The sequence below is a fragment of the Poecilia reticulata genome, chromosome 5 (assembly GCF_904066995.2).
Source record: "Poecilia reticulata chromosome 5, P_reticulata-male-v2, whole genome shotgun sequence".
Classification (NCBI taxonomy): Eukaryota; Metazoa; Chordata; class Actinopteri; order Cyprinodontiformes; family Poeciliidae; genus Poecilia; species Poecilia reticulata.
This window is the reverse complement of record NC_088834.1, coordinates 31,260,512-31,272,434: the sequence shown is the minus strand read 5'-3', so window position 1 is coordinate 31,272,434 and position 11,923 is coordinate 31,260,512. Positions and strand designations below refer to the sequence as shown.

Sequence of the window (11,923 nt, the reverse complement as noted above, 5' to 3'; positions counted from 1 at the left end):
GTCAGAGAAACCGCTACTGTCAGTTTTTTAAAATTATTATTTCAATTCGTCTGAATGTCTTAGAGATCCAGACTGGCAATAACTTTTCCATTTTTCTGTTCTCTTCTCTTTTATTCTAAAAGTAGCATACCTCTTAGGTGAGTCAAGTCAAGTTTATTTGTGTAGCAACAAGACAGTTCAAAATGCTGTACTGTACACAGGGGTGAACGTAGTTTTAAATTCTTGGGGCTACTATGACAAAAAAATTAGAATTATATATATATGTGTGTGCTTTGGAGTTTCTGTGCTGATTAATTTTTTTGCAAAGGGATAAAAGCTGGGTAGCTCTTGCATTGTTACTGAATACAGCTGTGTTTCCTTCAGCCCACTGGCAGCAATGTTGACACCTTGAGATGCCATGAGACCTAAAGCCTGCCTGTTAATGTTTGAACTTCACCTCCTGTGTTGTCAATCTTTTCTTACACCTCCGAAAACAATGGCTGTAAGTTCAATCTATGTTCTGTTTGGTGTTAGATGTTTTGTTAGTTTATTTTGAGATTGTTTTCCAAATGTGTTTATTCTAGAAAAACCATATCCTGATAGTTTTTGTTTACATAGCAACAGTTGCTACGTGACTGTTTCTTAACTGCAGCTAAGGTTAATTCTATTCAGACACTAGAAGTTTATTCTGTGTATTTAGAGCTGATGCATAGTTTCTTTTTCTGTTTCTTATAGTTTCACTCAACTTTTCATTGAGCTTTTCTACACCACTGCTCAAAGTTGTGTCAAGAAAATGTAATAAAGGAGCAAGACGCTCAGCTTCCTGGCTCATAAAATTGAGTTTGGCTTGATGTTGATCTACGTTAACATACACAGAGTATTCAACACGTAGTGATAACAGTATAAGCTCAGAGTCTGAGAGGCTTTTCCTTTATCAAACAAATTTTTTTGCCTCTTATTTAGTAGAAACATTGATGTTGATGAAATTTTCTCCAAAATAATAACCTTTTTCAACCTTTATAGCTCCACTGTTGAAAATGAGAAACATTCACAAATGACATTGAAATAAAATCTAGTCCAACATCTGGTTTGAGGTGATTTCTCTGGAACCTGTTGGAGGAAAAATATTCCAACTTCAGAAAATGAGCTTTAACTTAAAAGAGCTCTGTGGTTCCTCCTATCAGTATCGGAGTCAGGGTGAGGAGGCGCCATGTTAGGAAGAGAAGTGGAAGCTGCAGGATCTTCAGAACAAACAGGTCATGATGCTGGGCTACTGATTATCCCTCTGTCTGGACACAGGATCAATAGAACCAGTTTAAAAGCTAAAATGAATGGTTATATGCCAGACATGGAAAACTGGGATGCACTCCATGCCATGATGTTCAGAATTTAGGTCTCATGGCATCTCAAGGTGTCAACATTGCAGCCAGTGGGCTGAGGGAGGAAATACAGCTTTATTTTGTAGCAATTCAAGAGCTACCAGCTTTTATCGCTTCAAAAAAAGTTCATCAGCACAGAAACTCCAAAGCACACAAAGCTTTAGTTTGGGGACCACCTAACCCAGGGGTCCCCAAACTATGGACCGCAGGCCGGATCCGGCCCGCCTCCACATTTGGTCCGGCCCCTTGAACACATGTATTTATATTTTTTGTCATAGTACCCCCAAGAATTTAAAACTACTTTCATCCCTGGGTAAAACACAATGGGCATCGAGGTAAGGTCAGTGTCTGGCATAAAACAAGTTCCTGCAAGGAGGAGCCATAATGTTAAATTCCCACCACACTTTCTCACAAACTAAAACATGACAAAAACAATATAACAGCAGAACTAGCATGACCTAGATTAAACATATTTCAATAATATGCAAAAGAAAACCATATCAACATATTTTATAAAATGCATAAATATATACAAATCCAAATGTATGTCAGTTATGACATCACTCTCTCTGTGATGTAATAATATCATTCTCTTTTGTTATGACATCATAAAACTGTCTCTAAGTACTTGAACGTTCCCAAGATCTTTCATTCGTGCACTGGAGAAAGACTGGAGGAGTCTTAAAACTTTTAACATGGATAATAACCTCAGAGATGAAATTGAGGAATTCTACATAAGGGTTCAAAGGAGGAGGATAAGAGATTTGACCACAGAGGAGTTGCTAGGAGAAATAGCGGAACTGATGAAGACTATTAAAAGGTCTTACAATTTAAATGAGCCGGATGAAGAGGAAATTGTGGAAGCGATTCTTCAAAATTTGAATCGAGAAGTGCCACAGCAGCAGCGTGCAAGCTGGAGTATGTGGAGCTTTTTGACCGATTGTGGAACGTCCTTTATGAACAGGTTGAGTTTTGGCCTGGGTTTTGGGGCAGCTGCAGGCATTGTTCTCATTGTATGTTCAAAACTTCTGTCCTAAACTGTTCTGTCCTCTTCTGAATCTGGATGGTGCTTGAGGGAGGGGTCCCCGTCGACCTGATCTTCAGTTGCAGAACCTGGCTCTTGGGACGTGGAATGTCTCCTCTCTGGGAGAGATTGGGAGAGGGGTTCCTGCCTCAAGTGGAGGAGTTTATGTATCTGGAGATCTTGTTCACAAATGAGGGAAAAAGGGAGCAGGAGATCGACAGGCGGATTGGGGCAGTGTCTGCTGTGAAGCAGGCGCTGTACTGGTATGTAGTGGTGAAGAGAGAGCAGAGTCAAACAGAGACAGCTCTCGATTTACCAGTCGATCTACTTTCCCACCTCATCTTTGGTCATGAGCTTTGGTCATGAGCTTCATGACCAAACGAACCAGATCACGGATAAAAGCGACCGAAATGGGTTTCCTCTGCAGGGTGTCTGGACTCTCCCTTAGAAATAGGGTGAGAAGCTACAACATCCGGGAGCGACTAAGAGTAGAGCCGCTGCTTCTCCACGTTGAGAGGACCCAGTTGAGGTGGCTCGGGCGTCTGGTAAGGATGCCTCCTGGGTGCCTCCCTGATGAGGTGTTGCGGGCACATCCCACCAGGAGGAAGACCCAGGACACGCTGGAGGATCTGTGTCTCTCTGCTGGCCTGGGAACGCCTTGGGATTCCCCCCAAGGAGCTGGAAGAAGTGGCTGGGGAGAGGGAAGTCTGGGCTTCCCTTCTGAAGCTGTTACCCCATGACCCAGAAACAGCAGAGGAAAATGGACGGATGGACAGAGGTTTTTGTTATCATGCAGTTTCTAAGGGTTCGGCATGTAAGAGGATGAGGAGGTTCTAAATACAATTTTACGGATGGTTTGTCACTTTCACTTCTTTTGGACCTTCTTTCCTGCCATGAAGAGAAAATGACGTTACTCACCTGGAATGTATTGCTTCTTTTTGTAATGGACAACCAGGTTGTTTACCTGTAATTTTGGGGTTTCTTTGGTTACCTGCAGCATCCCCTGAATTGGGTGGTTCATTTGGAGGTACTAGTTCTAAAAAGTTTAGATACTTTGATTGTAATGTGGGCTGCACAGTGGCACAGTTGGTAGAGCTGTTGCCTTGCAGCAGGAAGGTTCTGGGTTCAATTCCCGGCCCTGGTCTTTCTGCATGGAGTTTGCATGTTCTCCCTGTGCATGCGTGGGTTTTCTCGGGGTACTCCGGCTTCCTCCCATAGTCCAAAAACATGACTGACAGGTTAATTGGTCTCTCTAAATTGTCCCTAGGTGTGAGTGTGTGTGCAAGGTTGTTTGTCTTGTCTGTCTCTGTGTTGCCCTGTGACAGACTGGTGACCTGTCCAGGGTGACCCTGCCCCTTGCCCGGAATGTTAGCTGGAGATGGGCACCAGCAAGGACATGGGTGTACCAAAAATGGAAGGAAAATTAATTATTAAGTTGACATGTTCTCCCTGTGTATGATGGGTTCTCTCCGGGTACTCCGGCTTCATCCCATAGTCCAAAAGCATGACTGTCAAGTTAATTGGCGTCTCCAAATTCTCCCTAGGTGTGTGTGTGTGCATGGTTGTTTGTCCTGTGACTTTCAGCTGCCCCCATCCTAGCCTCTCTTCGATCCGCCATCCCTTTCTTTCCACCACTGACTCTCGTCAGCCCTGCTGATCTCCTTGTGGACTCCTCTGACCGGATCATCTTTTCTAGCTCATCTCCAGGAGAACGCCGTCACCAGTCCGCCAGGGTTGCTCACTTCTGTATGTCTCAGCTCACAGCTGGCTCTCCAGCCTCATCATCCGGCAACCTCGCTGTGCCCATTGGGGCATTGTCTAGCTTCATGGATTCTTCACCAGCCCCCTTTGCCCCCCTGTTAAACTCATATTTAGTGAGGGCAGTCATTAAGCTCACTGATCTATCTGCCCCAACCAGGCACCCTTCAGCCTTCATCAGCGACGCTGATATCTATCTATCTATCTATCTATCTATCTATCTATCTATCTATATATATATATATATATATATATATATATATATATATATATATATATATATATATATATATATATATATATATATATATATATATCATGGAAGAGATGAAGGCCACGGATGTTAAGACTAGGAAGCTACTAACCATGCATGGAGGATTCCACCCCAAATCCAGCACCCTGAGACTGTACACGAGCCGTAAGGAAGGAGGCAGAGGACTAGTGAGTGTGAGAGCCACTGTCCAGGATGAAACATCCAAGATCCATAAATACATCAAGGACAAAGCCTCAACGGACGATGTGCTCAGCGAATGTCTCAGGCAATGGGGAACAGAAGACAAGGTGCTGGAAGTACCATCATGGGAGGACAAGCCCCTACATGGGATGTACCACCTACAAATAACTGAAGTGGCTGATATCAGGAAATTCTACCAATGGCTGGAGAAAGCTGGACTCAAGGACAGCACAGAGGCTCTCATCCTGGCCGCCCAGGAACAGGCCCTAAACACCAGAGCAATAGAGGCTCAGATCTACCACACCAGACAAGACCCAAGGTGTAGGTTGTGCAAGGAGGCCCCTGAGACAGTCCAGCACATAACAGCAGGGTGCAAGATGCTGGCAGGGAAAGCGTACATGGAACGACATAACCAAGTGGTGGGCATAGTGTACAGGAACATCTGTGCAGAATATGGACTGGAAGCCCCGAGATCAAAGTGGGGAACACCCCCAAAAGTGGTGGAGAATGACCGAGCTAAGATCCTGTGGGACTTCCAGATCCAGACAGACAAGATGGTAATGGCGAACCAACCGGACATTGTGGTGGTGGATAAAGAACAGAGGAAAGCCGTTGTGGTGGATGTAGCAATACCAAGTGACTACAACATCAGGAAAAAGGAGCATGAGAAATTGGAGAAATACCAGGGCCTCAGGGAGGAACTGGAAAAGACCTGGAAGGTGAAGACCACAGTGGTGCCTGTGGTCATCGGGGCCCTCGGGGCAGTTTTCTGGGCTTCACACTTTCAAACCCTTCTCCGGCTGTATCTAGATTCCCCACTGCTTAAATATTTCTATATTAGAAATTAAAAATACACATTCTGTGTCTATACTGCACTAAACCAAAGTAATTTGACCACAGAATTAATTTAATTCATTATAAAAACCTTAAACGTGAATTCATTGAATCATACCAAGGCAAATCAGTTTAAACATTCTTATTAAAAGTTTGAAAATTGTATCCAACAGACTCAAACTCCCCAAGAATTACACACATATATATAATTGTCATGGTACCCCCAAGAATTTAAAACTACTTTCTCCCCTGATTAGCCCGGAATGCGCTGATTTAAAGGATTGGAATTTAGCAATCAGAGAGTTGCTCTGGTAATAGGTAGGTAAAGCAGTAGGAAAAACTATTCACGTATTACTTTATGTGCAAACAGATATTACGGAACCATCCTAACAACAGTTCTTTGTAGTTTGATCGTGATTGCGTTGCTGGAGTAAATAGATTACTTTTGGAATTCCGCCTCCTGGTGGAAACAGCATGTCATTACTTTCACAAAAGAAGAACTTCATATTAACTTCTTCTAATGAACCATCCTCTAGTTTTTCTGATATGTTCAAAGTGTTTTGATAGTTACTTCAAAAAAATATCACACAAAAAAAACATTATTGGATGGAAAGAACAAATTCTCTTTTAGACTTCATAGACTTCATAGTTTGTTGTAAAAATACATTTTTGCAACATTTAGTTGTATTTGGATATAAAATGTTGAAATGAATTTGTAAGTGTCTACATATATTACAATGCGAATATTGCAGATTTAAACAAAAGAAATATATAGAATAAATACTGTACATAGGTTATAGTATGGTCCAGTGAAATATGAGGTGGATGGGTAGTTCTAGTCAACAACTCATAGTGTCATTCAGGACTTCTTATTGTGAATTAACTTCTCAGCTTCCTGGAAAATTGAGTTGGCATGTCACGACAGTCATGAGACAGTTAAAGAATTTCTTGGGTTTCTATTTATGCAAAAAAAAAAAAAAAAAAAGAAAAGAAACCCCTCAAAATCTTTTTTCCATATTGTCAGAACTGGTGGGTAGAATTTTGCGGGAAGAGATTAATTTAATACAATTTCAAATAAGGCTATAACATAACAAAATGTGAAAAAAGTGAAAAGCTGTGAATAAATTCCAGATGCTCTGTATATTACTCAGAAATAGAAAATATTTTAAGAAAGAGCTCACAAAGGATCTGAAAAGGAACTTCACTTATATTTCACCTAAGGCTTTCCTTAAAAAGGCAGTAGTGAGCAAAGCAGAGGACATCTAGACAGTTAAAGAAGCAAAATAACTCCAAATATAAATGGGATGAAAGTCAAGTTAAAAATATATATATTTTTTGAAACATACAAATCTTGCCCAAAACAGACCTTTCAGGTGACTAAATAAATTGTAATGGATTTTATTGTTTGTTAATTGTACATTATTTCAAGCCACTATCTTCCGAATCATGATTAGAAAGTTTCTATATTTATGACCTCCCTCCTCTGGAGGCGCTGTTTCACTTCACTAGCCATTCATACAGGCCCGGAAGGCGGAAGCAAACGCGCCATTGTAGCAGATTTGCAACGTGAGTGGAACGTTAAGGCGCTCTGAAGCCAGAAAAGGTGCTGTTTTTTTAAAGCTTTCATCGCGTTGGTGTTTTTGTTGGAGAAATGGCGTACAGAGGACAAGGACAGAAGGTCCAGAAGGTTATGGTGCAGCCCATTGTATCCTTTTGAACATACCGACGGTACACCGTTCAATGAGGTGCTAAGATGACTTAGCAGCTAAGCTAATTTTTAGCTACGTCGTTGCTAGCTAATAAATTTGTATTTTGGTACATTTTTAAAATAATCTGCTCGGAGTGACTACTGCGGGCATGTACAACGTTTCTAAGTTTGTTTCTAGCTGGTACTGAATGACAAATTTACAGCTTAGCAGTGAGAAAGACATTGCCGCGTTAAAGTTAGCATCAATTTCAAGTATCTCATAAAAGTCACAACTTAGCAGTAATCGATTCAAGTTCAAAATGCGCATTGAACGTTAATAAGACAACAGACTATTTACAGTACTGTATTCCCGTTCCCGGGAATACTTGAGGATGTAATTCAAAAATGATGCAAATTTGTACTGGTGCTTGAAGCAGCAGATGGAAAAGTTTTGTTTGTAATCGAGCTACAATTATTACTGGTATAATTTTCATACAATGGAAAATATTTATAGCCATGATTTTATAATGAGTATAACCAGGTTAATCCAGAGAGTTTTACTATAAAGTCAACTTTGCTGCTCCAGAATGAGCTGGTTTTTAATATATTAAACTTGGCTGAATATCAGGGAGCTTTTTGAAAGAAAGTGATAATACTTATTATTGGAAATAAATCTATCCAGTAAAACCAAAGGAAACTAAAAACTAGATACCTTTCTTTAAGTACAGCAAACTTGCAAAATCCCTTTTAAGTTTTGGATCTACAATGAATAATGTATATTCTGTAAAAACAAAATAACTTTTTTGGGGGGAGAATTTTTTTTGTTTTGAACTTGTGACTCAACAATTTTGTCCCAACAAGTTTGGACACCCCTGATGTTAGTTGAAAATACTCCAATTGGAGCTAACTAGTTTAAATAAGTTTCATAAATTCTGATTATAAAAGTCATCAAACATCCAGACTTTAAAAAAAGCCTCAATATGTCTATTTTTTGTCCCTGTTTGAATGCATATCAGTAAGCAATAACTGTAAAGTTGAGCAGTTCTTTTAAAGGTTAATGAAGTGGTTGGCTTGGTGTGGGAGGGGGCGGGGGCAGTGTTTAAAGTAAATAATTGACAGCCCATAATGAATAAATTTATGGCCTGATGTATTTATAGTAGATGTGTGCTGATTGATCGGCCATCGATCATAATCGGCTGATTTCCGTGAAAAAGTGTATGATCAGTGATCGTCGATCACAGTCTCTTGTTGCCGATCACACAAACTGATCAACTGCATCTCATTTTGCAGCCTGCCTGTGCAGCTGGTCTCCTCTTTCCTTCACACTGCGCAGCAACAAATGTTAAGCAATGTGGAACTATAACGCACTGAGTGAATGGGGACGTTTGCGTGTTGCGGCGGAAAATTGAAGCATGTCAAAATGCATCACCACGACAAAGCTAATATGGCATAAAAACAATGTCATACTTGACGGGAGTTTGGCTACATCGAGGCTCACTGCAGTAAAAAAGACATGGAGGATCAGATGGCAGGTAAAGCAGCGCGCAGCTATAAACACTCACCCGGATTAGCATGACGGTCAGAAAGCTAAACAAATAACCCGCAAAATGATTTAAGTCTTCAAGCTGCGATGTAAAACGCTGGTTCTGCTCTCTCTGTTGAACCGCTGCTACGCGCTACAGCAGCGTAGCAGCGGTATATTAGACGGAGCGGCGCTCCGTCTAATATTTCAGACGGAGCGCCGCTGCTGCTCCACCTGGTAGTGACTCTCGCACTGAACCTCTGCTTAAAGCTGCAGCATCTAACTTAAAAAAAATACATTTTACATATGTATTAAAACTTTACCGATGTAAAGTTTTAATACGTGTTGGGTCTCATGCTATCCCAACATGAGACAAATAAGCTCTGAAAAAATAATCGATCTCCTCCTTGTTCTGCATAATTACTCCGCTCAGTCAGAAACAGCCACTCAGAACTAGCAGTAATCAGCTAGCCGCCATGCTATCAGGACGTTTTCATTCAGTAACTCTGGACTGTTTATTGCAGGGGTGGGCAACTCCAGGCCTCAAGGGATTCCTGCAAATTTTAGATGTGTATCAACTTCAACACACCTGAGTCAAATAATGAGGTTGTTAGCAGGACTCTGGAGAACCTGACTGCACTTAGGAGGTGAATCAGCTGTTGGATTCAAGTGTGTTGGACCAGGGAGACATCTAAGAGTTGCAGGACCTCGAGGACCAGGATTGCCCACACCTGGTTTATTGTAATGGAACCTGTATTTGCCTTTGAATGTTAAGTTTTATACTTGAATTTTTTTGGCAATATTGAGAGGTTTTATTTTTACTTTTTGCATTATTTAGCCTCTTCAGAGCCTTCATATGTTTTCAGTCTGTTAAAGATGGTATTACTGATGGCAGTACAATTTGCACAATGCCCATTTTGTTTTTTTCTTGGAAAAAGTTATTAAAAACAAGTTATTATTTAAATTAAGGTGAATTCATGGTTCCTTTTTCCACATAATGTAACCGGTAATGTTTATGATTAAAAAAAATAATAAGTATGTGATCGGCCCTCATGTTTGATTGGAATCGGCAGGAAAAAACCTGATCGGCACATCTCTAATTCATAGTATCGTGCCATCTCATGTGTAATGTGGATGAAACTGGAACATGTTGCAGGCTGTAAAACAGCCGTGTGACAGCAGCTTTATCTACTGAAACCAACAAAATGAGTTTTTTTTCAGTGTGAATTTAATAAAATACTATACATGTCTGTCTGCTTACCTTGACTTGATGTTTCAGAACCTCATTTTCAGATACCTGCAGAATGTAAGTATTTCCCACTTTCTCTTTTGATCCCAAGTCACGTGAAGTCCACATTGAGAGAGCTTTGATTCGGTTTTCCCTCTCATTCCCAGCGTTCCAGAATCCAGGTGTGGCTGTATGAGCAGGTCAACATGCGGATAGAGGGATGCATTATTGTAAGTTCATCAATATTTCTATCAAAAATATTCAGCTTGTAAAATGTTTTTAGATGTTTTAACCAATAATAACCAAGCATAGTAAAAATAAACTACTAGTTTAGATGTTAGTTTCACAATTCCTGGAACCCTGTTAAAAGACAGTGTTAATAACTGGTTAGAACAGGTTATTATAGTTTTTATGCAATGCTAAATCCCTGGTAAACTTTGTCCCTGTTTTGATTTCAGGGCTTTGATGAGTACATGAACCTGGTTCTGGATGATGCTGAGGAAATCCACATGAAGACCAAGAACAGAAAGCCACTGGGTAATGTGACTTAAAGAACCTAACCTGGGTCAGCCTAGTAGTGATAGATTACCCTTTCACTGCTGTTATATTATTGATTCATATTAGAAGAAGCCATAGAAGGGAAAAGAGGAGTTCTATTACAGCTCTCCGTCCATCCATTTTCTGCCGTTTATCCGGGGTCGGGACAAGATCTACAGCGTCTTGCAAAATATTCCTACCACTTGAACTTTTTCCCTTTTGTTGTGTTTTCACACCTGATAGTCTGGAAGATTTGGTTTGATTGGAAACAAAAATGGCAACATTGGCTGCTGTGGTTCTTTTACACTGCATTCAGTCAAGCCAACCAAACTTTGAAAAACCAAATCCTCGCCCATGGAGGCGCTGCACCAAGAACCACAGAAGGAAACGACACGAAAACCTCTGAAGACACTGAGCACAACTTCCTTCTTCACAAAATGTAAAAACAAAATGGGGTGGCGTTGGATTTTGGCAGTTGTAGGATTTCACTTTTGTTTTAGATGAAAGAAAACAAGCCATTTCTCCTGCTAGTGCTAGGCTCATGTTTCTTTCAGCTGTATTTACCCAGGATGCCCTGTTCTATAATCCTCTTCCTGCTTTTGAACCACTGTCTTTTTCCACTTTCATTCACGTAAGATAAGACTTTATTGATCCCCGAATGGGGGGGGGAGATTTGTTTATCTCAGGACAGCGTACAACAGAAATTAAAAATAAGTAAGTAAATAATAATATAGAACTGTAAAAGGCAATTAACAGTGATAGTCTTAAAGACACATCACTCAGAATATTGCTAAAAATATATTCATTTAAAAAGCACAGCTCTAGAGACTGCATTATAAAGTCTGAGCTTCAGACAGAAGACTTGCTTTAGCATTCCTTAGCACATCTGGGCTGTAGCAGCGTTTGGCTGTCTGCTCTTCATATAGATTATTGTATGTATAAAAAGTAAACAGACTTTTTTATCTGTTTTCTAATTTGCATCTGCTCTGTCTCTGTCACTTTTCTAAATCCTTATTTGTTGCCTTGTCTTCCAGGGAGGGTCATGCTGAAAGGAGACAACATTACACTGCTGCAGAGCGTGTCCAACTAGAAGAGGAGATGCTGACAGTTCTAGATTTTTCTAGAATTATGTTTTCCTTTTTTATTGTCTCTGTTTTGTTTGTATGGCATGAATATTGTAATTGTTTCTCTCAACCACATGGTCCCATTTCGAAAATAAAATTTTGTTTTTCCTAGATTTGTACATCTGTGATTCCTAACATATAGGTCATTGAGCTGCACTGCCATCTAGAGGCAAACGAGATGATTGCAACCATCTCATTTAGGTAAGCAATAATTTTTAGTTGAATGCAGATGTGTCATGGTAATAAAAATTAAAGCAATTCGGCATATGGTTAATCGTTTAATAACCAAATGGTAATATAATATACTAAAATAATAAATATTTATCTGTGTGTCTGTATATTTTTTCATTAATTTTACATTCACTCACTGCTTTGGGCACATCCCAGACCTATTTGT

General features: G+C 40.2%; 1 protein-coding gene across 1 annotated transcript; it reads left to right on the top strand.

Annotated features, from left to right (window-relative positions):
- The first annotated feature begins 6,947 nt into the window (after positions 1–6,947).
- Positions 6,948–11,637, top strand: snrpe (small nuclear ribonucleoprotein polypeptide E). Its single transcript, XM_008410232.3, has 5 exons — positions 6,948–7,133; positions 9,917–9,943; positions 10,033–10,095; positions 10,324–10,402; positions 11,437–11,637. The coding sequence occupies exons 1-5, from the start codon at positions 7,080–7,082 to the stop codon at positions 11,490–11,492; spliced, it is 279 nt and encodes a 92-aa protein (XP_008408454.1). The 5' UTR covers positions 6,948–7,079; the 3' UTR covers positions 11,493–11,637.
- The last annotated feature ends 286 nt before the right edge of the window (positions 11,638–11,923 follow it).